General features: G+C 38.0%; 1 protein-coding gene and 1 long non-coding RNA gene across 52 annotated transcripts in view; one reads left to right on the top strand and one right to left on the bottom strand.

Moving 5' to 3' along the window:
* LOC106005396 overlaps positions 1-11417 on the bottom strand; it is a 28941-nt gene extending 17524 nt beyond the window's left edge. The window contains exon 1 of one of the 2 annotated variants that reach the window (XR_001178715.2): positions 10964-11417. This is a non-coding gene — a long non-coding RNA (uncharacterized LOC106005396). The remainder of the gene's footprint in view (positions 1-10963) is intronic. The other variant, XR_001178716.2, reaches the window with a different exon arrangement.
* The window catches only part of ANK2 (ankyrin 2), a 323587-nt gene that overhangs the window by 228764 nt on the left and 68625 nt on the right, over positions 1-26198 (top strand). For 47 of the 50 annotated variants that reach the window (XM_004748037.3, XM_045085498.1, XM_045085499.1 and 44 more), the window contains 5 exons: positions 3048-3146; positions 3863-3961; positions 10307-10405; positions 11364-11462; positions 19810-19882. In XM_004748037.3, coding sequence (XP_004748094.2) covers positions 3048-3146; positions 3863-3961; positions 10307-10405; positions 11364-11462; positions 19810-19882 — 469 coding nt within the window. Of the gene's footprint in view, positions 1-3047; positions 3147-3862; positions 3962-10306; positions 10406-11363; positions 11463-19809; positions 19883-21528; positions 21583-26198 lie in introns of all 50 variants that reach the window. The other 3 variants (XM_013053971.2, XM_045085487.1, XM_045085486.1) reach the window with 1 other exon arrangement.

Raw genomic sequence — 26198 nt, 5'->3', positions numbered from 1 at the left:
CATTATTCAAATATGGAAATATTCGGATTTTTTACGAGTGTATGTCTGTCTATAATCTCTGTCTTTCTCTACATATGTATCTGTAGCTCTGCCTACCTACCTATCTATTTAATGTGTATCTATCTTATACTTAAATATACTCTACTGGAGTCACCTTCTGAGAAACTAAAATTGAAGCCTATATTTTTAAGTTAGGTCATCATTTACATCTCTTAATACTTTTTATAACACAAAGGTATGGGTTTAGTGAAACTTAGGTTTCTTAGGGTTTTCCACAAATACACAGTACTGTGTTTTCTACATTTCACTGTTGAGCTAATTAGTGCTTTTGGAAACTCAGTTGTAAATTGGTCTTCATAATGTTATCAATAAGGTTATATAGCATTATTTCCTTTAGAAATAGTTATAAAAAAGGTTGTCTTGAATGCCTCTAGAGTCCTATTCTGTGTCTTTATCACTCGAAAATATTTCAGTAAATCCCTTGCCATTATATACTTCTTTGTTCTCTATCAAAAGTCCTCACAGATCCTTTTTTTAAAGTGTAGTGAGAGCTAATTAAAAAGTCATTCCCCAAAAGATATTTGCATTTTAACAGAAATGAACATCCTGAAGCCTTGTGGTGAAATTCAGTGTCTCAGCTGTTATTAAAGTCTGGGGCATGGATTTTTCTTGTAGGCATTGAAATCATGCCATTCAGGAAGACATTTCCCCTACTGGGGATATTCTCACTATGAGACTAATTGTAGAATACTTCACTTAGCATCAGTATATGAAAGGGACAGACAGTGTTTATTGTCCATTAAAAACAAATCTTCATTGAAAATAAACACAGGATATCCATAAACAAGTGTTTATTGTCCGTTAAAAACAAATCTTCATTTGGAAATAAACACCAGATATCCATAAACAAATCAAGGAAAATTTTGAGTAGAATGAAGTTCTAGATATTTCATGAAACTGATCATGCGATGCTTCTGATAGTGCTGTTTTTATTTTAAGAAGTGCTATTTTTAATATATATTCATATCTGGAATCAGTTAAGTATGTCCTCCCTGATGGTATTCTTCTAAACATACTACTTCCTTTGAGAGGGTTTTAGCAGTCAATCAGCAAATATTTAATGAATATTTTTGACTTAAGTACTCCTCAGTGAAGAAATATATTCAACTGTGGACCACAAAGTAATTATGTTATCTTTATAACAATGATTTCAATATTAGATTTGGGGTGCTGTTCTAAAAAGAGGTGTGATGTATTTGTCACTAGAGCAAATCACATGTAATAATAAAAACGAGTTGTAGAGTCCTCTAGTGCATCTTAGGAAATAAATTCCTTCATTTGAAAAGAACTCCTTCAACATCTTCTATTTTCTTGATTTATTAGAAAATTTTTCATAAGTTGATTTAGGTATGGAAATTTACCATAATAAATTATAGAGAATTTCTTATATTGTAGAAAACAACACATATATTTGACATGCCATTAAAAATGTCTTCGAGATATTTGATGATCATGTCCTTTAATAATCACTTCAATAACATTTTTAAAAGACCACTTGTCTCCATAAAGAGAAATATTTTAATGTTTACTGTTTTCATATGGAGAAAATCAGAATGTGGAACAATCTTTTGTTTTGCCCCAATATTCATACTGTTTATACTTTAGGGCTGCATAGTATTTGTTTAGAAGTGAGTACATTTTAATATAGAAGGGCATATCTTCAATCTTATCCTGATGGTTTATGAAACTCAAAGCTGAGCTCAGCTGGAACTGTAAGAATTAAAAAGCCCCAAGCCCTCAAACAAACAAACAAACACAACCTTCTCTTAAGTTGGAGAATGTTTTTCCCTCTGTACATATCACTTATGTTTTTTAAAGATCAAAGGACTTGTCCATTTCTAGGAGTACACCCTGGCTAGAGATCATGGATTTTGAAGAACCCGGCTGACTGTGGAAAGGCAGATCTGCAAAGCCACAGTCAGGGGGTCCGGTAGAATCTAATTAAACATGAATTGGGAGAGCGGGGGAAGGGAGAGTTGCCAGCTCAGAGCACAAGTGAGCGAACTCAGTGTCCAGCTGCAGGAGTAACAGGAGGGATGAATATACTAGGTATTTGAGCAGTAGCAGAGGAAGAGAAAATAGAGTATGAATATACTGTTAGCTAGGATATAGGGCAGAAACATTTGTTCACTGATGTATTCAAATATGTAGAATATTTCCTGGCATATGAAAGGTACTCAGAAAACACCTTTTAAATACACAAATGATTTAGATTTTAAAGATTCTCTCTCAATTTCAGCTTTGTGTGCTGGAAGTTAAGGGTACACGTAGTGAGGCTGCTAGATTGTGGCACTGACTGGAGAAAACACTCTTCCCCTCTCCTTCCCCCATGCTTCCCTCTTGTATTAGTTCTTAACTGTATTTGAATTGGATATAAAATTAATCAGGATATTCACTGGATGTATAAATGCCAAACATTATACATAAAACTGGCCAATTTATGGTGCTATCTATAAATGATGGGGTTACTTTTTATTTAGCAGTTAGAGGAACCTCCAAAATAGTATACTATTGAGTACTGGAGAAAACTGTTCTGAACTCATTTCCTGTAACTCTCTACATTTTTTACCTTGATATGATATTTTATTGATGAAAATATAGAATCCATCAATCCTCTATGGTTAAAAAGTAGAAGTAGTAGCTGGTTGATTAATTATTTAAGGGAATAAATAGATTCAGCAGGAGGCACAGATGGATTTGAAATGAATGTTGTTTGGAAGCTTATTAGCTGAGTTATTTTAAAGTGTCACATCATAATAGAAGCATCTAAATAAAGAAAATGTAATTTGTTGAAAGTGTTGACTAACTTAGAGAATAGGTCTCAGAAAGTTATATTAACTTGGAGGGTTTGTTTTAGAGATCAGAAGTTGCAGGCTCTAGGGAGAGGCTATGAATTTCCCAGGATTTTTTTTCAAGACACGATATCATAGATGATGAAACACACTTTCTTCTTCAAGTGTACCCATTTGCTTCCATTCTCTCTATAGAGTGGACTCACGTCTTTACACCTTGCAGCCCAGGAAGACAAAGTGAATGTTGCTGAAATTCTTACTAAGCATGGGGCTGACCAGGATGCTCACACAAAGGTAAAGTGAATCACTTTCCATATTGTGGTGGGTTCTGACTTGGATGACTCCCAGTAGCCCCCACTCAGATTTCCCCCATTCCAAGCACCCTTCCTCAAAAGTCCATTCTGAACTATGATTCTCTTTTACTCACAAATCTATAATGGCTCTCCAGTTTTGCTGGAATCAAGTCCAAGTGGAGATCATGATATCAGGACCCTTTATAAAAAGATTCTAATTTTGCTGGCTTAAGTCAGCCTCTCTCCTTTATTGCTCTGGCAATCTGGATAACTTGCTCTTTTCCTCCTGTATTTGCTTGCCTCCAGCCCTTGGTCTTGAAAATGGCTTTTCCTTCTCTATGCCATGAAAATTTTCAAGCCCATTTTAAGCTATATTTTTGTGCATCTCCTTCACATCCTCCCGTCAGACTCCGTTTTTCTTCTCTATTTTCAGACCCAATTATTCGTGTCTTTCTCTTAGCTCTTTGTCAGATGAAGTCACACACGTGTCTGATTTCCTTTGCTGGTGTTAAGTTCCTTGTGCTCAGGGATCTGCTTCTCTCCATATTTGTATCCACAGGAAGTGTAAATAAACTGCTCAGTAATATTTATACAATGGAATAGATTTTTTACCCTTCCCGCCATTACTGAGATTCTACCTAATCCCTCTCCCTTTGAGTATTAATCGCTAGAGTATGTATGCATTTATTTATTTATCTATTTATGTATTTGTTATAGCTTGGTTACACTCCTTTAATTGTGGCCTGTCACTATGGAAATGTGAAAATGGTCAACTTTCTTCTGAAGCAGGGTGCAAATGTCAATGCAAAAACAAAGGTAAATAAAATACTTATATTCATTTTCATTTTTCTATAAGCAAAGAGGTTCAGGCATATGAATACTTCACTAGCTCACCATAGCTTCAAATGTATCTTTTCCATTTTAGTTCTTTTAAAGGGACTTTGAATAAGCAATATAGCTTTGTACAGTTGTTTGCGACTTTTCATTCTCCGAACCTTTGTCAGCCATGTAGGTTAGCTTCAGAACTACTTTTGTTATAGAGCTGAAGTAGCATTTATCCAGTTAACAGTTTACTACAGTAAAAAAGAAGCCTGCTGGGTAGAACAGTTTGATGATCTAGAAAATTCTTTATGTTATTTTAAGGCCTTGGTCCCCCTTCCTGAAACATCCTCCTTCTGCATGAGGAAATGTAGATAGACAGCCTAGATTGTGTCTTTCATTTAGAAAAAATTTAAAAAGATTTTGTATATTTATTAGAGAGAGAAAATAAGAGAGCATGTTAGTGTGGGAAGGGGCAGAGGGAGAGAGAGAATCTCAAGCAGAATGCCCGATGAGTGTGGACCCCAACCTGGAGCTCAATCCTAGGACCCCGAGATCATGAGTCTGGCATTCAAATGACTGAGCCACCCAGGCATCCCTCATTTAAAAAATTTTTTAAACTAATATTCATTAAGTATATGCTAGAAGTCACATATACATTATTTATGACTTTTTATATATTAATTCATTTAATCCTTAAATAACCTCATAGGTGCTATTAGCATCTCTATTTTACATAGTGAATTTGAATAACTTATCTAAGGTCACAAAGTATTAGTTGGAAGAATTGGAATTCCAACTGAGACAACCTGCCTCATGGCCAAAGCTCTGTTCTAACTTCCCTCCCACTCCAGATCATTAACGTCAACTCACTATACCTAAAATCTTATCAGTGGTCATTCACTCTCTTACCTGGCATTTATTCCATGCTATCAAATCCTGTTGATTCCTTCTCCCAAGGAGTTCTCTGATCTAGTCATCCCTTTTCATGATTTTAAGTCTCTATGATGTGACCCAATGTAATGTAGGTTGCCAGATGACCATTTCATAACTTCCCTACAACTAAACTAGCTTTTTAGTGCTTCACTTTCTCCGAACTAAATATTTTCCTGTTTTTTTTTTTTAAAAAGATTTTATTTCTGTATTTGACAGAGAGAGATCACAAGTAGGCAGAGAGGCAGGCAGAGAGAGAGAGAGAGAGAGAGAGGGAAGCAGGCTCCCTGCTGAGCAGAGAGTCTGATGCGGGACTCGATCTCAGGACCCTGAGATCATGACCTGAGCCGAAGGCAGTGGCTTAATCCACTGAGCCACCCAGGCGCCCCAATATTTTCCTGTTTTAACCAGTCTTTTCCTCTCCTAAGATACTCTCTTATTTAAATCTTATCTATCCTTAAACTACAACCTTTATAATGCTTTCTCACACTACTTGAACATTTTGATTAGTACATCCTATGAATAACAATAGTGCTTCCTTTTTTTTTTTTTTAAGGATTTTATTTATTTATTTGACAGAGAGAGAGATCACAAGTAGGCAGGGAGGCAGGCAGAGAGAGGAGAAAGCAGGTTCTCTGCTGAGCAGAGTGCCTGATGCGGAGCTCGAACCCAGGACCCTGAGATCATGACCTGAGCCAAAGGCAGAGGCTTAACCCACTGAGACACCCAGGCGTCCCAAGTGTTTCCTTTTTTTAAATGCTCATATAAAACACATTTTTATTATTAGTACATACTTTTAAATCTCTTTGTGTTTTTATTGGTGATGCATTATAAAAGATGTGGTATGTGGTTTAAAACAAGTGAGGTCACCTCCTCTTGACCCCTGAGGGAAGGATCCCTCCCTCTAAATATAGAGGAGATAGCTGAGAACAGGACACCCAATGTCATTTAACATTTAAATCCGGTTTCTTTCACTTAAAAAAAGGCTTTTTAACTTGTGATACCTTTCACTTATTTTTTCCAAGTCCCCACTCCCTGCCCCTAGCAACCACCAATCTGCTCTCTGTATCTATGAGTTCGGATTTTGTTTTGTTTGGTTTAGATTCCACACATAAGTGAGATCATGCAGTATTGTATCTTTCTCTAACTTATCTCACTTAGCATGATGCCCTCCAGGTCCATGCGTGTTGTCCCAAATGGCAAAATTTCATTTCTTTTTATGGCTGACTCATATTACATTGTGTGTGTGTGCACGTGCAATTTTATGTATTTCTTATTCATTCATCCACTGATGGGTACTTAGGTTGCAGCATATCTTGGCTATAATAAATATGCTGCAAGGAATATGGGAGTGCATACAGCTTTCCGAGTAAGTGTTTTTGTTTTCTTCCCCAGAAGAGGGATTGCTAGACCATATGGTAATTCTATTTTTCATTTTTTGAGGCACCTCCATACTGTTTTCCACAGTGGCTGCCCTAGCTTACATCCCCATTATTCCCACCAACTCTGTTACATTTGGGATATCACATGGAAATGCTTAGTGAGGCAATGATGTGTAAGGTCTGGGTTGGAAGTTGTCAAGGATAACACAGAGTTGACTTGATCGTAAATGCTGTTACCCAGTGGCAGCTGAAGGGCCCTATCTAGTAAAGCAAGGTTGGAACATAACACCAGACTTTAGTGCACTCAAGTTGTTTCAAGGGAAAGAGAAAAGAATAATACAACTGCTGCTAGTATGTATAAAATAAATTGCAGCTCCAGGTTCCTTGGTCCAAAGAAATATGTAATTACGTGTTTGCTTATTTTTTTAAGTTTATGTATCAGAAATTCTTAATGCAGCTATGTGAGTGGGCTCAACTAAATTAGTGTGAGTTTTCAAAGTCATCATTCAAAATGGTAATGATTAGAAAAGTAAGAAGTTTTGGAAGTCAGTCTTTTTATATTCTCTTAGAAGCAGAAACAAAATTGTATCTGTACATCGCCATATTTACAGGTGAATTAAAGATAGCTATTTTTAAAATTATAAACAATATTATTGACCTTTGAGATTCAAAATTTCATCTGAGGGACACCTGGGTGTCTCAGTGGGTTATGTCTCTGCATTTGGCTCAGGTCATGATCTCAGGGTCCTGGGATCGAGCCCTGCATCAGGCTCTCTGCTCAGTGGGGAGCCTGCTTCCTCCTTTCTCTCTCTTCCTGTCTCTCTGCCTGCTTCTGATCTCTGTCAAGTAAATAAATAAAATCTTTAAAAAAAATTTCATCTGACTCTAGCAAGAGCAGCTGCTGCCTAGTTTCTGAGCAATTCTTGAGTTCTCATGACATTGTACTTTGAGCTTATTTAAAAGCTCTAATAAGAATTCTCAGGCATCAGCACCCAACACCATTTTTTCCTGTGTCAGATCACACATAAGCACACAGGAAAGACATTCCTATTGGGATCCAGATCTTCTCTTGAAAGGAATAAATGCAACTATGCAATGAGACTTTGGAGGAACTTGAAAAGTTACCGTAATTTTTTGTTAAGTGTGTGATTGTTGAGATAATATTTACAAGCCAGACCTATTGTCTAGAGAACATTGGTTATCTACCTGGGGTTTGTTATGCATTCAAATAGACATTTGGTTGAGAGAAAAATCTCATTTTAATTTTTCAGGTTTTAATTTATTTATTTATTATTGTTATTTTTTTTTTTTAGTGAACTCTATAGATTTTACTTGCTTTTAGAAGTAAATATAACTTTTAATATGTCTTCAAGGGAGTGGATAGCTACATAAATGGAAAAATGTTCTTTTAATAAACATCTCAGGATTTTTTTCACACAGAATGGCATTTTTGGGAAATTTGTGTTTTCTGCCTCACATCTCATGTAACTATGGTTTTAAAAATTTGTTGCTATAAAAATGTAAACATATGTGTTGCCTTTAGTCCTCAAACATTCATGATCTGGTATAATAATCTGGAAAAGTGAACTTGTTCTATGAGACTATTAGTTGTTTAAAATGAAAATGAAATCCTACAAACATCTGCTTGAGGAAAAGTATATTTGGTTGATTATATGATTAATTTGCAAAGAGTGCATAGAACGACAGCACGTACAAGAAAATTTTCTTTATAAAATATGCTGCAAAGATCATAGAGCTCTTCAATGAGAAAGAAAATAAGTGAAATGTTTGTCAGCATTTTCATGGCACTTTAGATGAGTTAAAGAAAAGTTTATGGACAACATATATAATCCTTCACCAGATTTGAAATCTTGGCTCTTCCCATTTGTTAATGAGGAAATGGAGGGTTAGAGGGGTTTGGTAGAACTGGGTCTAGATCTCCTAGCAGAATGGGCCCAAGACCGTGGATAAAATGTAGTCGAATGTTCACATAGAAGTTTTTGAGTTGCTCCAGACTTCCCTTGCAAATATACTTGTGCACCAGAGGTTTGGGGTAAAGGTTAAATTAAATCAGGCCTGGGAGACACCTTTCTGGACACTGTGTGTTGAGGACTCTGTAAATTGTGAGCTCTTAGGGGCAAGAATGCTACTCTGGCATTATTAATTTACATAAGCACAGTGTCTCCTACTTAGCATAAAGCATGCGGTTAGTAAATGCTTGCTGAATGAATTCACTTGGTTGCTACTGAAGAGGTGAACAAATTCGGTTGGAGAAGAAGAATTTTCAGGGAAAAAAAAATGCCACTTACTTCATGCTTCTCAAATGTGCGTGGATTATCTCATTTGAGAGCAGAGACCCTGCAATAGTGATAAGTTTCTCAGGGTCCCTATAATTGGCTTCTATTTCCAGGTTTCCTGGGGTGGTGATGCCATTGGAGGGAGAGATAGCTGACATGGCAGAGCTGATGATGTTCCAGACTGAAAGACATGCAGACTGATAGACTCTCACAAATATAGGGACATCCCCGTGGATGGAAAGGCCACAGCAAAAGCATAGAAGGAGTCACGGGGCACCTTGTGTACATAGACGGACACTTTATGTAGGCAGGAGTAGCCAAAGTGCATGTTGGTCATGAAGCAGCAGTGACACTAGGTAAAAGGGACGTATACTCCTACAAGTTTATGGTATGAATGAGCTACTCAGAACTTCGAAACCAGATAATGGATAGAATTTTATCTGGGTGAGGCAGGTAGATAATAAAAAAAGTAGTCTGATACCCATTGGCTATCATGATCTACACAGGTTCTGAACCTGGAATAATTGCAAAGAAATTACTTAACTGTTATTTTCCATTTCATCGTCTCTGAAATTGGAAGAAAACATTTATTCAATCATGTATACATTCACTTAGTCACTCATGATGGTGTATGAGACACCACCTATGTACCAAGCACCCTCATTTTTAGGATGACAATAAAGATTCAAAGACAACTACAAGGCCTGGCATCTGGCACAAAATAAATGTTCAGTGAGTGGTATTAGTGTTTTGTTTGCCTCCAAGGATTCCAGTGCCTTTGTTTAATGAATGTGAATATGCAGCCAACCTGTTCCATACCTGCCACCCGTTAGAATTCTGAACAAGACTGTCTTCACACTAACCTCAGCAGCAGTTCCTCACAAATCATGGATTACAGAGCTTTAATCTAAACTTCCAGTTTAGACCAGAGTGTTAAAAAGAACTTCATTTTTAAAGTCATTTTTAATTGAGGGTGGGCCACTCATCATCCAATGAAATCTTCCATTCTCTAAGCATGGTCTTCTTTGACCAAAGCTGCTCTCTGAAAGGAAGATAAGATTTAGATTTACCCCCATCAATTTAGAATCCCTAAAGCCAGCACAAAGATTCATTATTAGAAAAGTCATGATAGGGGCGCCTGGGTGGCTCAGGGGGTTGAGCCCCTGCCTTAGGCTCAGGTCATGATCTCAGGGTCCTGGGATGGCCAGCATCAGGCTCTCTGCAGGGCAGGGAGCCTGCTTCCCCTCCCCTCCCCCCTGCCTGCCTCTCTGCCTACTTGTGATCTGTCAAAAAAAAAAAAAAAAAAAGTCATGACAAACAAGCATTTTTTTTTCTATTTGTATTTGTATTAGAGTCCTCAGATTTCTGTTAAAAACGTTACTTTCTTTATCCCTAAGGAAGAAATCATTGTGATAACGTTCTTTTGTCATTATAAATCTCTCAGTATACCCATTTTTAATGCCAATTAGTTAAAATATAATAATAGCTCTGATTTCGAGTTTGTCAGCCCTTCTATTTCATAAGCTAGTCTTTTCGCTTTGTTTAGCAGACCATAAGGTGAGAAGGAGTGTTTGTTGCTGACACATGGGTTGGTGGGGATAGGGAGCTCCAAATAAACAGCATCCTTGACGGTTTTGTTATAAGACTAAGAAATTCAACATGAAGTCTAACCGAACTTTCCTTCTCCTGCTGCAAACCTATGCTGGGTCCATGGCCCCCGTCACCTATAGAACGGCTACACGCCTCTGCACCAGGCCGCCCAGCAGGGCCACACGCACATCATCAACGTCCTGCTGCAGCACGGGGCCAAGCCCAACGCCACCACCGCGGTAAGCCAGGCGCCGCCGCCCAGCACCACGCCGCCGCCGCTGCCTCCTCCTCGCCGGCCCCGGCGGCCCCTTGTCTGAGCTGGGTTCAGACACACGCCCCTTCGATAAGGCCCCCGCACTCTGGAAAGCCCGGGAATTCTGGAAGGGCTTTCCAGAAATCAGCGTGACTCTCCGGCAGCGCTTCCCGGGGAGGGAGCGCAGTCGGCCTGACTCGGCCGTCTCTCCCGGGAGAGTGGGGCCCTACGCCGAGGCCGCTGGAACGTGCTCTGCTCGCAGCTGGTGCTCAGATGTGAGCGCGAAGGCCGCCCCCCCACCCCCGCCCCTGCTCCCGCCCGGCCTTCTTAAGGGAGCCCGGCCCGCGAGGCTCCTGGCTCAGACAAAGCTCTTCGGGATGTGGAGCCATTGAAATGTAAACTAAGCGGTGCAATTAAACAAACCGGGGTCCCCCGTGGCCCGCGCTGGAGCCCGAGTTGCTCGCTTGGGTTATTTTGCTGCACGGCGAGCTTCTGCACAGCTGTAGCTCAATGCGTGACCGAGTTCCCTGGGGTGACGTCCTACCTGCAGCAGATGGCCTGACCTCTGACGGGGAGTAACGGTACTCGGTTCTGGCTAAATCATTTTCGGAGGCAGCGTCCGCAGTTCACGGGGTCCTTTCCTAAACACAGTGCAGTATCTTGTAGAGAATGTTTGACAACCTCAGGGTTAAAGCGTCAAGTGCTTCTTATTAGAAGAGCAGGCAGATGCAGCTTGTTGTGTTACCATGGTGACCCGGGCCATAGTCTAAAGAAGTTACAAAGAGATTCAGATGTAATGGTAAAAACTAGTGATTTTCCTAAGCTGTGCCTGGTTTTGGAAGGAAATGCTGGCTGAGGCGGAGCAGCCGGTGAGCTCATTGGCTCGCAGCGCGGTCCTCCCTCTCAGTTCTCCCTCTTTCTCGCTTTCATTGCACTCTCTTTAGAATGGCAACACCGCCTTGGCGATTGCTAAGCGTCTGGGCTACATCTCCGTGGTCGACACCCTGAAGGTTGTAACAGAGGAGGTCACCACCACCACCACGGTGAGTAGCAGCTCGTGGGCGTGGGTTCCACCGTCTTGGTTTTCAAGCCACATACTTTAGCGCTTACAAACTATGTGGAGCTTTTGGTTTGGAACTTTGGGTGAATGTGTGGTACAGCATAGAGGAATGCAGATGTAAGTGCATTGACACAGCTAGTGGGGGGGGGGTTGGCTTTCTTTCCTTAACATAAATCCATGTAAAATATAAACATAATTGTATACTATTGAGTTCCTTTTTGGGAATTTTGGAATTTTGGCGGCGGTGGGGGGTGCCGGGCGCTGCCTTGCCCTTTCACTGTAGTTGGGTGTGACACCTACTTCTGGCTAAGTGGTAGGACATCCAGAGCAAATCTTAGCCAGGCCAGCCTGTGGAAGGACCCATAACCTCCTCATGCCATGCTAACGATTGGGCCTAATGCATTCCCATGAGAACGGTTCCTCCTTCCTTCTTATTTCTGATTATCATATTTTTTTAATTGAAAAAGGGAGTTGGTTGTACTTAGTAGGTCAGCTGCATCTGTATCACGACAGAGCATATATTTAAAATTTTTTATTTTTGCTAGTTGGGATATGATTGTTGATTATTTTGGAGGAGCAGGGATCATTGATGGCCTTGTGGGAGAATGAAGTCTCTGGGACTAATGAGTCCTAAGGCTCTTGTACCATTCGGTTAAAGCAAAACTGAAAGGAGGCTGCCCCACAGGGGGACTCACAGCTGAAAGAGGAAGTGCTGTTCTCTTTCGCACTTTTTATTAACTTCTTTTTTTCTTAAGCATGAACTGTAAGAACAACAGCTCTTTAATTTCTCTTTTTAAAATAGAAACATAGGGTGACGGTGGAGCATTAGATGTGTTCTTCCGAGACAATAAGATCACAAAACAACATAAAAAGTCTGAATGGGGTTCTAGTAAATGCCTTAAGTAAGAAAGGATATGTGTAGAGTTTTAGAACACTTGTTTTTTTGGATAGATATGTGGAAAAAGAAAGAAATTTTATTCTTCAGACTGACACCAAGTTCCTGTTGACACTGAAGCAGATGGAATATAGTTGGTTTGATACGAATTTTTTAATAGAGTGGAGTATGATTTATTAATGAACTGCAAGACATAGCCTGAATTTAGATGGGAGAGAATAGTACTGCTTGTTTTCTCAAGCAGAATCTTAAAACGTTTGGCTAATACACCACAATATTTTTTAAAGATTTAAAGCATGGCTTTAATAAATTATATAAGAGAAAAACAAGTCTTGTCACTACCCATCACTATACTTCTGAGTTGCTATATATGGCTGAATCTTAATGACCTTTTCTTACTGTATGATTTTTTTATACCAGGAAAATCTTCCTATTAGGAACCTATACATATGTGTCTTTATTTGGCATCTTTGAAACAATGTGAAAATCACAGATTAGTGAAGCCTGTAGTGGCAAGAATGGCCAAGTACATCTGTTCTTAGAAGTTAGGTTTTCTGTAAACTTTATTAACTTTTCTGGTTATCATTTACATACATTTTTATCAAGTGACCACTAGATGGCAAGCTTGTATCTTTTTTGCTACTTGACCTGCTTTTCTTCCATTCATTTCATTTACTAATCATTTCTCCAATATTTATTGGATATAAAATATGCTCTGAGCTCTGTGCTGAGTGGTGAAGAGTCATCAGTGGTGAAAACATTACCCCCCTCCCCCCAGCAGCTTGCAGTTTAGTGGGAGTGGAGAATGGGACTTACATTTTGTAAGAAAATAAATTCTTCTTTAACATCACAAAACTATGGAACTTACATGTTCGGTTTCAAATAGATCCCAGGCTCATAAATATTACTTGGAGGGAATTACTTTAACTATATAGATCTATTTGAAAAGAGAAACAATTAGCTTGCTAAATACTCTGACTAAGCAAGTTCAGATATCTTTCAAAAATTAGACATAGAGTCCTATCTCTGCCACATCTAGCTTTAGTGGAATGCAAAAACTACTTTTAGAACTCCCTGTGAGCTTTTCTTCTGTTCTGGTAGCTATTATTCTCTACCCTGCCCAGCTGAGCATTTCCCTAATTAAAAATCTCTATATTTAGAAGTCAAGTTTCTAGGTAAAAAGCCAACAAACAAATATAAAACATAATGGCATGTTTGCTTTTAGTTGGGGTAAGAAGTCATTGCCCGTATTAACTAAACAAGTACCCACTTTTTCTAAATGGGTAATTGTATTGGTAACATGTTTTGATGCTGCCCTGTTCTTACTTTCTGCCTCTCTTAGAATTGATTCTGCTCTTAGAATTGTTGAGTTTTATTGTTTTGTGAAATTGAGTTTCGGGTGAAGGATTGAAAATATGGACTTACTCCTGTCTCTTATGTGGGCCTTCTTGCTTTGTACTTTCTCTCTTTGGGAAGAGATTTTCATTCATACTTTTTTTTTCCATAACGATATTAATGGTATTAAAAATGAGTATTTAGTGATTACAGATATGGCAGGCATTGAGGGTAGATCTAGGATTCAAATTTAGATTGTGAGATTCTAAGGTCCGTGTTCTTAACAACTCTGACGTTACTGATCTTGACTTTACTAAATGTAGTTTAACATGTATTTTGTGAAAGAAGTGTTTTCACCTAGTTTCTATAGAAATAGTTTTCTATTAAAAACAACCTTTCTAGGGGCACCTGGGTGGCTCAGTGGGTTAGGCCGCTGCCTTCGGCTCAGGTCATGATCTCAGGGTCCTGGGATCGAGTCCCACATCGGGCTCTCTGCTCAGCAGGGAGCCTGCTTCCTCTTCTCTCTCTCTCTGCCTGCCTCTCTGCCTACTTGTGATCTCTCTCTGTCAAATAAATAAATAAAAAATCTTAAAAACAAACAAACAAACAAAAAACAAAAAAAAAACAACCTTTCTAAAGAGTGCTTTTTGTTTCTTTCCATGTAGGCAATAATTCAATATTACTTTCTAAAGTGAATTTGGAATTGCTCACTGGTGGTGGGCTGATAATAGCACGCTAGACAATTTAATAATTATTTGAAATTAATAAAATTAAATTTAGTTTGATGTTATTACCATTTAAGTATAATAGTTAAATTACAGTTACACAACTAACATACAAATCCTTACATCACTAGATTTACACCGTGTGCCTTTGAGCAGCCCTGTGAGTTTTCTTCCATCAAAGAAAGTTTCCTGTGCTAATCCTTCCGAAGTTCTTTACCCCACAGTGTGAATAAAGTCATTGTGTAGAGAGAGGAGAAGGCAGCAGTCTGTACAGGAGAAGCCACTGCTTCAGAAATTTTTGAGACATTTTGGAGTTGTGGTTTGTTTCCTTAACCTTTGCTTTTCTAACTTTACTTTGGGGAACCCAGCAGGCGCTGTGAGGTGGTTTAGCATTCTCCCAGGATCACATTCATTGCGCGTGTGCTGGAGTGGGCGTCAGAGGGCAGAGGACACATTTCGGGCAGCAGAAGCCACCAAACTCAATCGCCTAAGGCAGTTTGGAAGACAGAGATGGGGCTCCTCCCTCTGCTTATTGATCAGCCGTCATTCAGTATTTGTATTATTTGCATAATTTTAAAATGATATGCTTTAAGTTGCATATAATCACTGATATGTAGGCCCAGAATTACTGAAATAAAATAACATCATAAATTGCTGAATAAACTACTAAAATAAAAATGATACTATAGTTCTATTACCATTTAAACAATGGAGAAATTTTTGACAGTAAAGAAAATGTACATATTCGAAGTCTTAAATTTTATCCGATGCTGTAAATCAGTTAAAATGGGAATCCTAGAAATAGCAATGCAGTAAATACACATGAAGTCATCGGACACCTTTTGAGGTAGTGTCAAGATCTTTTCTTTGAGTATGGGTCCACTGACTAGAAGGAGGCTAAAAGATCATTCTCACACAAAGAACAGCAGTATTACATACTATATCCTACTATATCCTATAATACATATATCTTGACAGTATTCATCGTGTGTGTGTGTGTGTGTGTGTGTATTTTTAAAGATTGATGTATTGTTTTTTAGAGCGTGTGCACCAGGGTGGGAAGGGAGAGAATCTCTAGCAGATTCTGCATCGAGTGCAGAGCCCATCACCAGGCTCGATCTCATGACCCTGAGCTAAGGACCTGAGCCGAAATCAAGAGTCAGACACAATCGCTTGAGCCACCCAGGTGCCCCACATTCATCCTGTATATTATCTTAAAGTGACATTATACTGAGGGCAGAACCTTTATAAACTTTTGACATACCTTTTTTTTTTTTTTTTTTTCTCATCTGCTTTGTCTTAACCACACCTAATTGAGTACAAATTATTTTTGGTGACTGACCTTTGCTGAGGTTCCCAAACCATTTACATTGGTTTTTGTAGAAAAATGTTTACACACTATTTCAGTTATTACAGACATTCTATTAACATGTACCCTTGGTATAAATAGGTTTGTGAACAAAACCAAATTTAGCCTGTCACCCTACTGATGGGAGCCATTGTGTGTGGGCCTTACTAGGTGGCATATTAGCCACGATCCCTCACCACGATGTGGTGACTTGGTGAGTATGTGATACAAAGGAAATGGTTGATGAGGGGTGTGGGCTAAGGGGAGGCCAGTTAAGCCCACTGTTGTGTGAAACAAACCAAATATCTATTTACAAAACAGCACGTTAAGGACTCATGTTTTATTTTTTACATCTTTCCCACATCGTGATAATATTAAAACTCTTTATTAAGGCTTCCATCTATCCTATCCTATTTATGTTGCTGTATTATCTGATTTAATTACATACTATTAAATTTGTGCATAGTACACTACCCATTTTAACTTTAAATTGGTTTCTAATCTTGACTATAGACTCTTAGATTCTGTAGCAGACAGTTGCCCATGATCATTTAATTATATCTTTGTTTCCCATGTACTATTTAGATGCATTTTGTAAAACCATATTTATATTTTGATAATCAAGTTTTCAAAGTTCACTGCGCTTTAAAGAAAAGATGTATTTATTTCTTATAACATTACTCATGAGTGAGAAGAATTATTTATCATCTACTCAAATATTTATTGATGGCCTTCTAAAAGGTCAAGCACTACATCATGAACAGATGCTTGCTGTACTTACTACATTGCATAAAGAGGGCATTTTTACTCTTGGTACAGAAAAATATCTGTGACCAGTGTGATCACTGTGTGTTACTTTTTCTGTTGCCACGAATATTTGCTGGTAATAACTTTGATAGTATTCAATGACCAAACTAAAGCAATGGTATTTCCAGTCTTAGAAATTCCAGTCCAGTCTTAGAAATTTGAAGAAAATATAAACAAAGTATATCAGGCAATATAACTTAATCATTTAGAAATATTTCCATCACTTATTTTCAAATAGAGAAGCATCCTCTTGTGGAATGTTTCCTGTGAAGAGCAGATACTCTAGAACATCTCCGAAAAATAAACTTCCTGGTGTAGTCTAATATGGTAGCTATCCCTTTACATTTTTGAATCATTTTATTTACACTGAAGATCTTATAAAAAGAGTTTCAGAAAATGCTTAATGGATTATCATAGCTTAATAGGACATCCCTGTCTTTCCCATATTTTAAATGCAAGTCACTTTCTGCAGTTTATACACTTTTCCAAATGGGTTGTGATTTGAGCTGCACAATAGATCCGTCTGAGCAACTGTTTCACAGCTGAACTCGCAGGACTCTGACTTAATTGTCCTGCCATGGTATCAAAGTAATGGAGTTTTAAAATCTTCTCTAATGATTTTAATATGCAGCTAGAGTTAAAAACCATGGATACGGAACATAAGTCTTAATTTATCCATGTTAAATTTGTAAGCTAATTACTATTAAAATAATTAAATGAGGGGGGCGCCTGGGTGGTGCAGTCGGTTAAGCACTGGCCTTGGTTTCACCTCAGACCATGGTCTCAGGGATGTGAGATTGAGCCTGGCATCCCGCTCTGCTCCATGTGGAGTCTGCTTTAGATTCTCTCTCTCTCTGCCCCCATCCCCCCCCGCTCATGCACTCTCTCTCCCTCAAATAAATAAATTAATTTAAAAAATAAAATAAGCCATACAATAGTCTTCTTAAGTTTAACAAATACTTATTGACCAGCTATTAATATCCAGAATTTTGAATGGATGCTTTTGTCTTTCCTAAAGTTGAGTTTGTTTTCAGTAAATAAGACATTATGGAATTATTTAAATACCATAATCAACATTTGGGAAAGCTTTGCTCTCCAATTGTGCCTTCATCCAGAGAACATGAGACTTCCCTTACTTTCTTGGTTTCTTCCCATTCTTGAACTGGTTTATCACCCCAAACAATATCTATTTAGTTGTTGTGTGGATTTCACATATATTTTGCCTAATTTTGTATCATTGATTTTTTCAATATATATTTGAGAAGCACCTGCTAGATTTCAGATTCTTTGGAAACAGACCAACTCTTCAATGACTCACTCTCGTGTGGGAGCAGAGAAGGCGCAGACCGCTGTGTGTGGTGTGGTGTCTCCCGTGTCGTGACTGTACACAGCAGGAGGCAATCACGGTGAAACAGACTCATCAGGGAGGATTGGGGAATGTTTCTCCAAGGGAATTACATCTAATATGAGCCAAGAAAAGGGGAGAAAAATATTTCTGGTAAATGAAGGAATAGATGGAAAAATTTTGAGGTGTGAGAGACCGTGACCTGCGAACATGGCTGTAGCATGAGGAGAGAGGGGAGGTCTCCCTGCCTCTCCTTACTACATCACCCAGCTCTCCTAGGCCATTTGCTTGTTTTCTGAGGAAATGGGGAACCACTGAAAGGGTTCACAGAATGCAGTATCACATTATGATTTCATCAATCCCTCCTGACACACAGATATTATACAGGTAGATGTGAATACATTTTCAGATTAGTTGAATTTCCTTATAAATCTATTTGAAGTTCTCTACTGCTTTCTGAAAGAAAAGAAATTGGTGTCATTCAAAAAAGTCTGTAATATCCATGTAGCAAAGCTTAAAAACCTAAGATAACCTATTTACTGTTGTATTTTAGTGACTTTAGTTGAAGAGTTGACTTATTTTGAGAGATTAGATTCTTAGAATTCCCATAATGGTGCCAGTCAGTGCACTTACTACATTTTCAGTACAGACACTAGAGATAGGAGTTTGAGACTTCATTGTCTGTAGGTGGTATTTGAAGTAGTGTGATTTTTTTTATTTTTTAAATCATTGTGGTATCCCTGGTGTCTAAAACAGTGCCTGGCATGTAGTAGGCACTCAAAATGTTTCCTGAGTGCCTGAATGACTAAAAAGTTCAGAGGATCTTCAGTTACAAGAGGAATTTAATACTGAATTATAATGATAATAATGATGTTATACTAGCTGACATTTATTGAGGGCTAACATATTTCAAGCACTGTCCTTAGACCTCTTGTGTATATTATTTAATCTTCAAAACAACTTTATGAAGTAGCAGTATTATCCCTGTTTTATAAATGAGAAAATTGAGGTCCAGAGAAATGAGGGAACTTGTTAAGAATTGATAAAGTTAGCGTTCGAACCCAGGCAGCCAGTCTCCAGAATCTGGTCTCTTAACCTTACATTGCATATCAGGAATGGAAGGCGGTGGACTCGACAACTCGGGAGTGCCTTTGTGAAGGGGAATAAGTAACAAACAAGAATTATAGACCAGTGTAATACCAGAAGGATGATTGACTCTCTACTCTTGGTCCTCTGATCCCAGAAGAGATGCATCACATTTTCTGCCCAAATAGTTTGTCTTGCACATTGTTTACAACTTCTTTTCCAAAGGCTTTGTTTTTAATAAATTACTACACTCATTGCTTCTTTTTAAAACTTTTCTGGAGACATTACTCAGTTCATTTTAGGGAAGTCCTGAAAACATTAACCTGCTTTCTCAATATGATTAATTAATGCCATCATTAAAGAATTTATTTTTCAAATAGGAACTCAAAATAATGAACTGTTTTATCAGTTATTTTTATTACCATATAATGTATTATTTGCCCCAGGGGTACAGGTCTATAAATTGTCAGGCTTACACATTTCACAGCACTCACCATAGCACATACCCTCCCCAATGTCCATAACCCAGCCACCCTATCCTAACCCTCCCCACCCCCCAGCAATCCTCAGTTTGAACTTGTATGACTTCACTGGAGTCAATGATCATTTATCTTCCAAAAGAACAAATGAATTTTCATGAAAGAGAATAAGCTCCCAAAACATACATGTGGGGAGATGAAATGCTCAAGGACTTATGGCTTGCTGATGCTATCCACGTGACCTCCTCTGTGATTGCTTTCTCTTTTGTTTGATTTTAACTTGCATATCAATATTTTTTTTTCTTCCCAGACTATCACTGAAAAACACAAGCTAAATGTTCCTGAGACGATGACTGAGGTTCTTGATGTTTCTGATGAAGAAGGTAAGACTTTTATTTGGTCTTCATTGTCTTACACAAAGGCAAGCAAGCTATCCTTTTTCTCTGGAACTAAGCTGGTACCGTGAGTGTGGGTGACAACCTCTTAACATTTCAAGTCACTTTTTCACTTCTGTTTCAAAACATCTACTTTTGTCATATGGGGAAAGAAGATAGTGATTTGTCCATTTTCAATGGGTATTATCTTTAATGTCTTACTAAGTAATGACTGGAAAAGGGGAAAGACAAAGACGCTGGAAATTGGCCATATGTTAGAAAAATCTACCTGATAATACAATTATTATTAATACATGTTTTAATTATGTTAACATGCTTTTTTTATTAAAATGCCTTAAAGTGAAAGACTTTGAAGTATATTCTCAATGGTATATTGAGAAGTCTGTTTCTGGTTGGTTCAAATAATCAGAATAAATTTTAATTCCAGAGGAGAGGAGCTTAGATAAGTTTAAAAATAACATGTAAGTCATACTAATTCAACATAAGAATTTGTTTAAATCATAAAACATGCTCTGTATAGCTTTAGAGTTGACAAAAATTTTCAAAGGTAGTGGATTTCAGACGTTGTGAAGTCTGTTGCTCTAACGGGAGTACAGGGGACTGCCTGGGGTGGGGATGGGGCGTTGTGCTGCAAGTCTGTCCCTCCGCGAGAGTTTCCAGCTCCCGACTTCTACTTCAGTTAGCGGAGTTGACTTTTCTTGAACAAAAAAATCTGCCAAAAAATCATGAATGCAGCAAATGAGGTACGTAGCCAAATTTCCATAGTACAGCTTTTGGTCAAATGTGTATGTTTGAAAGACTATTGCCATAAAGAATAGTACTAGTTAAAACTTGCCACACACTGGAGAAGGTCCAAAAGCTTCCCACTGTAGACAAAGAGAAACTCTGCCAAGGATTAATCTGAGGGAAAGAGCAGCCAAAACCCAGCAGCAGAGTGCACACAGCACACACCAAAGACTCTGAAGCATCAGGTCCTGGACAGTGGATGATTTCTTCTTAATACAGCATTGCTTTAAGGAGCAGGGAATATAACAGGCTTTCTGCAATGCAGAAGACAGAGATCTAGACAAAATGCCAAGATGGAGGGACTCATCTCAAAAGAAAGAACAAGAAGAGAGCACAGCCAGAGATCTAAGCAAAACAGATTTAAGTAATACCCTGAACCAGAATTTAAAATAACAACCATAAGGAGACTAGATGGGTTTGAGAAAAGCATAGAAGACACTAGAGAATCCCTCACTGCAGAGATAAAAGAACTAAAAAAATGAGTCAGGCTGAAAAGAATAGTACTATTCTCAATGTTAATTGCTTTTATTGAGAAATAGTAAAAGTAGATTTTTAGGTTCTTCAAGATATAATCAGAAGGTGAAACTTTACAAGGAGATGTCATTATCTGGAACTAGTTCGTTCACTGTTTGGTAACAGGTAGTGAGTTATCTTGGCTTTTGTGAGAGCTTAGGACATGAAGGAGCAAATGTTTGGTCACTGGGTTATTAAAAGTAAATTAATAATTGTCAAAGTTAGCATTTCAAGTATTATAACAATTTTATGTTCCTTCCTAATACTTGCCAGCTAATTTTAGCATTCATATATGCACATCACATTTTCTTTTGTGGGATCATCTTTTTTAACAGCCCTTAAACAGTTTGGTGACAACTTTATTGATGGGGAAGCTCTTAGTGATTCAGGTACCTTGAGAGGAAGCTATTGGAGTGAAAGCTTTGCTTTTCATTTTTCTTAACTGGAGAGAAGCAACTTGCTTAATATTTAAATATGCATGCCTAATTATAACCTGTTTCTTTTGAAATAGCATGTGTGATGTGGATGGAGTTTTATATGTATGCACGTGAGCTTGTAGATTTTATTAACTCAGAAACTAAAGCCATAACTTGCTTATCCTATTAATGATGTTGCTGCTGTTGTTGAGACCTACTACTACTATAATTAAATTACCTAATGAGCATCATACAAATATTTTGCCAAAACTAATCTCTCTTCTAAGAATACACATTTAGAGAAAAAAATAATTCTTTGTAAGTTGGCATTTAACTACCAGGAACCTGTTAAAACTAAGTTAGACTGCATGACTGAATAAACTTCATATCATTCTTGGCTGAAGATAAGTTGTAGATGTGATTAGAAATATGTGTAATTGATAGTTATCATGTGATTCTTGAAGGTAACTAGGAATAAAAATGAAAGCCCTTAAAATTATGTAGGAGGATCTTCAGCATAGAGGGGGAAAATAACTGATATAAAATATTCTATCTCCCAAGAAGGATCCAAGGTATATGTGGTATCACTTGAAGCAGATCTCTTCCATGAACATCTAAATTTATAAATCAAATAAATTCAAGTGATTATTTAATTTAAAAATAGTTTATTTCCTAAATACTTGTTAAATAATTCCAATGCCAGTGCCTTCAAAGTATTGAGTGCGATCAAAGTAATTCCATTTATATGAAACAGTTTTGGGACCTGCTCATTGCCTAATGTAATATGTAGGTATAATATCCTGTATGCTTTTATTAAAACTGTTAGAGATTAAGAGTTTTTAGTGATAAAGGTCTTGTTTTGAGAGGAATATTGGCTATTGATCAAGAATATCTTTTATGGTGAGAGAAGAAGCTTTCCTTCTTTTAGACAGCCAAAAACTTAGTAACGTTCTTTTCCTCAGAAAGAAATTCAAGTTGAATAATTTTTATGTATAGGATATATCTGAGTATTGTGAAGTAATTTTTAGTGCAAAGAATTAGTATAAAGAAATTCGGCTTTCATATTGCCAAACCATTTAATGTTTTATGGGCTTCAGATATTTTCATGGAACCTGTCATTCATAAGGACAAAGTGTAGCCACATGTATTTTGAAGGTATTAGTCAATTCTTTCTTTTTCTTTTTTTTTTTTTTAATTTACAGCTCTTTTGTTTTGATAGTTGTGAGTATTATCAATACTCAAAAGGATGTTCAAGCCAAGTACAGCTGTCCTTTCAGGCTAACTTGGTAGAGTAATCGGGATATCCACCTGTGAATCCAATCAACCGATAGTAAGAGTGATTTTACTAGAACTGCTACCATTGGGGAATCAGAGGTGAACACAGTACATGTCTTTACAAAACATCGATGGAGAGATAATGTAGAAGTTAAATGAAGTAGAACAGAAGACACTATGTCACCCACTTTTCATATCTGCCTTGGAAACTAAAGTTGGAGAGACGCAGTGCGGTCCCGTGGACTTGCTGAAACTGAGAGATTTATAGGAAAGTGACACAGGTTTTCGAGACACAATGCCTTTTAGAGGTTTTAGAGACACACTTCCACACAGTGTGAAGGCCCTGAGAGGAGAAAGTGCATGAGAGAGACACAGAGTAGCAAAATAATACAGTCATTTGGTTTGGCTCATGCATTAAAACATTCTGGACTTCACTGTGAATGTTTGAGTTCTTACCTGAAAAGTCTGGGAAATGACGACATGTTAAACATTTTGAATAATGACAGAAACAAATCTGATTATCACAAAGATTAAACCAGCAGTGATATACTAAAGGAGTGTATTAGGAAGAAATTGGAAGGAGGCTCAGATATTTTGACAGAAATGAAAACATTTACTAAACATCTACAAAGCTAGGGGCTTTGTCTCATTTAATCCCCAGAGCATCCACATAAGCTAGGCTATTGATTCCCCCTCATTTTTTTTTTATTAAAGATTTTTATTTATTTATTTGACAGACAGAGATCACAAGTAGGCAGAGAGGCAGGCAGAGAGAGAGGAGGAAGCAGGTTCCCCGCTGAGCAGAGAGCACGATGCGGGGCTCGATCCCAGGACCCTGGGATCATGACCTGAGCCGAAGGCAGAGGCTTTAACCCACTGAGCCTCCCAGGCACCCCCCTCATTTTTTTTTTCCAGGTGAGGAAAGGCTCACCTGAACAGGAGGAGACTAAGACTTAAACATATTAAATAGTTTGTGCCACAGCACATGGCCATCAAGTTGTGGGTGGGGAATGTAAACCCAGTGTGAGAGCCATTGTAATAGCTCAGTCAGATTATATATAAGTCCTGGTGGGACAACATGGTGGAGACATGGAAGGAAAAGATAGAAATGGGAATTCAATCTGAGAATATCGTACCATGCAGACGAAAAATGCAGCTGCAAATGTAATCCTGTATGTCTTCATAGGATCATGAGTTGATCCCTACCTTTGCTGACTCAGCTCCATGGCAGTAAGTTACATGGTGGGGCTCAGGGGTGATAACACTTACATAACTAAAATACCTGTAGAAATTTGACCCATCTGCCCCCTATACTCAAAGGTTTGTGTGCGAATGGTTTGTACAAACTTCTCCACCGGTTCTCTAGAATGATGAGTACTAATGGTAGTCAAGAGAACTCCAGAATGGCTGAGTGTTATGATGAAATGTACAGGAACCATCCATTGTCTCCTTTTGTCACACTTCAGCTGTGAACACTTGACAGCGGGCTCCTCCTCATGTAATATGAGTCTCCTCGTATTACATGACAGATTCTGCAGCCAACTATTTCTTTCACTTTCTCATAAATAAGAGTAGAGCTTATCTTCCCAAATGTTAACAAGTTGGCTGTTTTTTTTTTTTCTGGAAATAATTTAGATTTATATGCAAACCAGGTAATGCCTGTGGCTTGGTAAACCAATTCATAGAATTGATGTTAGAATTTTTTTTCTCCCAGAAATAAACAAAGGGGGACCCCAACTTACTTGACTCATAAAGTATGGCCATATATAGACTTACCAATTACATAAGAGGAAGGAAGTAGTAAGAACAATTAAGTCCTACAAATCTTATAATAAAATGTTTAATCTTGATTTGATCACTATTTAGACACTGATTTTCTTTATGGACTTTTCATCATGGCTTACCATCACGAACATTTACTTTTGCCAAGTTACTTCACGTAGTATTCTCTAAATAAGTGATGTGTGTTACTCCTTCATTCTCACTGTTTTTATTGCCCTCCATGACCCCTTACACATGAGCCTCTCATCTGAAGTAGCGTCAATCCCTGTCCATTAAAGTTGAATCCAAACAAATGATCATCTCTAATATCCTTCTTCAGTGACTCCTTCTCCAGCTTCACTGGAATTTCCTAGGACTATCACAAGAAATTACCACAAACTTGGTGGCTCAAATTTATCCTCTCACAGTTCTGAGAGTGAAAAGTTTATGGTGGGACCATACTAACCTCTGATACTCTATGGTAAAGTCTTTCTGGTGTCTTCAGGTGTCCAGTGGCTGTCAGTGATCCTTGGTGTTTGTTCCTTGGCTTGTAGACACATCACTCCAATCTTTGCCTTCCTGTGGCATTTCCCCCTGTGTCTCAAAGAACAGTCTCATTGGAGCTATCCAATGTGATGTCACCTCAGTCCTTAACTTAGATACATCTATAAAAGCCCTATCTCCAAGTTAGGCTCCATTCTCAGGTTCCAAATAGAAGTGAGATTTGTGTGTTGGGGGGGGCGGGGGTCGACACTGCTGAACCCACCACACCATCCTAAAGTGATCTCTCTTTCTCCTCTCATCTTTTTGGTTCTTAAGGTTGACCAGTATCATGCATTTTGTGTTTGACCCTACTGTTATCTGTAGATTGCTATTATTGTTACATCTTGCTTTGTGAGATGTTAAAAAAAATTTTTTGTTGTTTTATTTAGTAGATTTTTTTTTTAAATGATTTTATTCATTGGAATGAGAGAGACAGAGAGAGCACAAGCAGGGGGAGAGGCAGGAAGAGAGGGAGAAGCAGATTCCCCACTGAGCATGGAGCCCAAGATGGGGGACTCAATCCCAGAGCCTAGATCATGACCTTAGATGAAAGCAGACACTTAACCTTCTGAGCCACCTAGGCACCCCATGAGGAAACACTTTAGAGAGGAAAATGTATGTAAGGGTGGGCGGGCACTCTTTAAACAACATAATTTTAAAAACTTTACTCAAGTTTTCCTTGGAGCCATCAGATTTACGAATATTTAAACAGTACAGTTTTTCTTCTTTCTTTATGATATATACATTTAAAAGTATTTTTGCATAAATGAAATTGAGCTCGTATTTCATTGATGTGTCACATTTTTACCGTTTTGTGTTAATAAAAACAATAGCTAGCAATTAGTATATCTGGCATTTGATTACACATTCTTATGTTATTTAATTCATACACCTACTGTGTGAGATAGATTATTAGTATCATTCCCATTTACTAGTTGTGAGAACTGAGGCTCTGGAAGATTAACAGGCCAGTAAATAACAGAATTAAAATTTGAAGCCAGGTCTATCCA

Source organism: Mustela putorius, unplaced genomic scaffold (genome assembly GCF_011764305.1).
Source record: "Mustela putorius furo isolate JIRA1106 unplaced genomic scaffold, ASM1176430v1.1 tig00000868_pilon_pilon_pilon, whole genome shotgun sequence".
Classification (NCBI taxonomy): Eukaryota; Metazoa; Chordata; class Mammalia; order Carnivora; family Mustelidae; genus Mustela; species Mustela putorius.
Note: the sequence above shows the minus strand (reverse complement) of the source record. Positions and strands in the feature narration are given on the sequence as shown.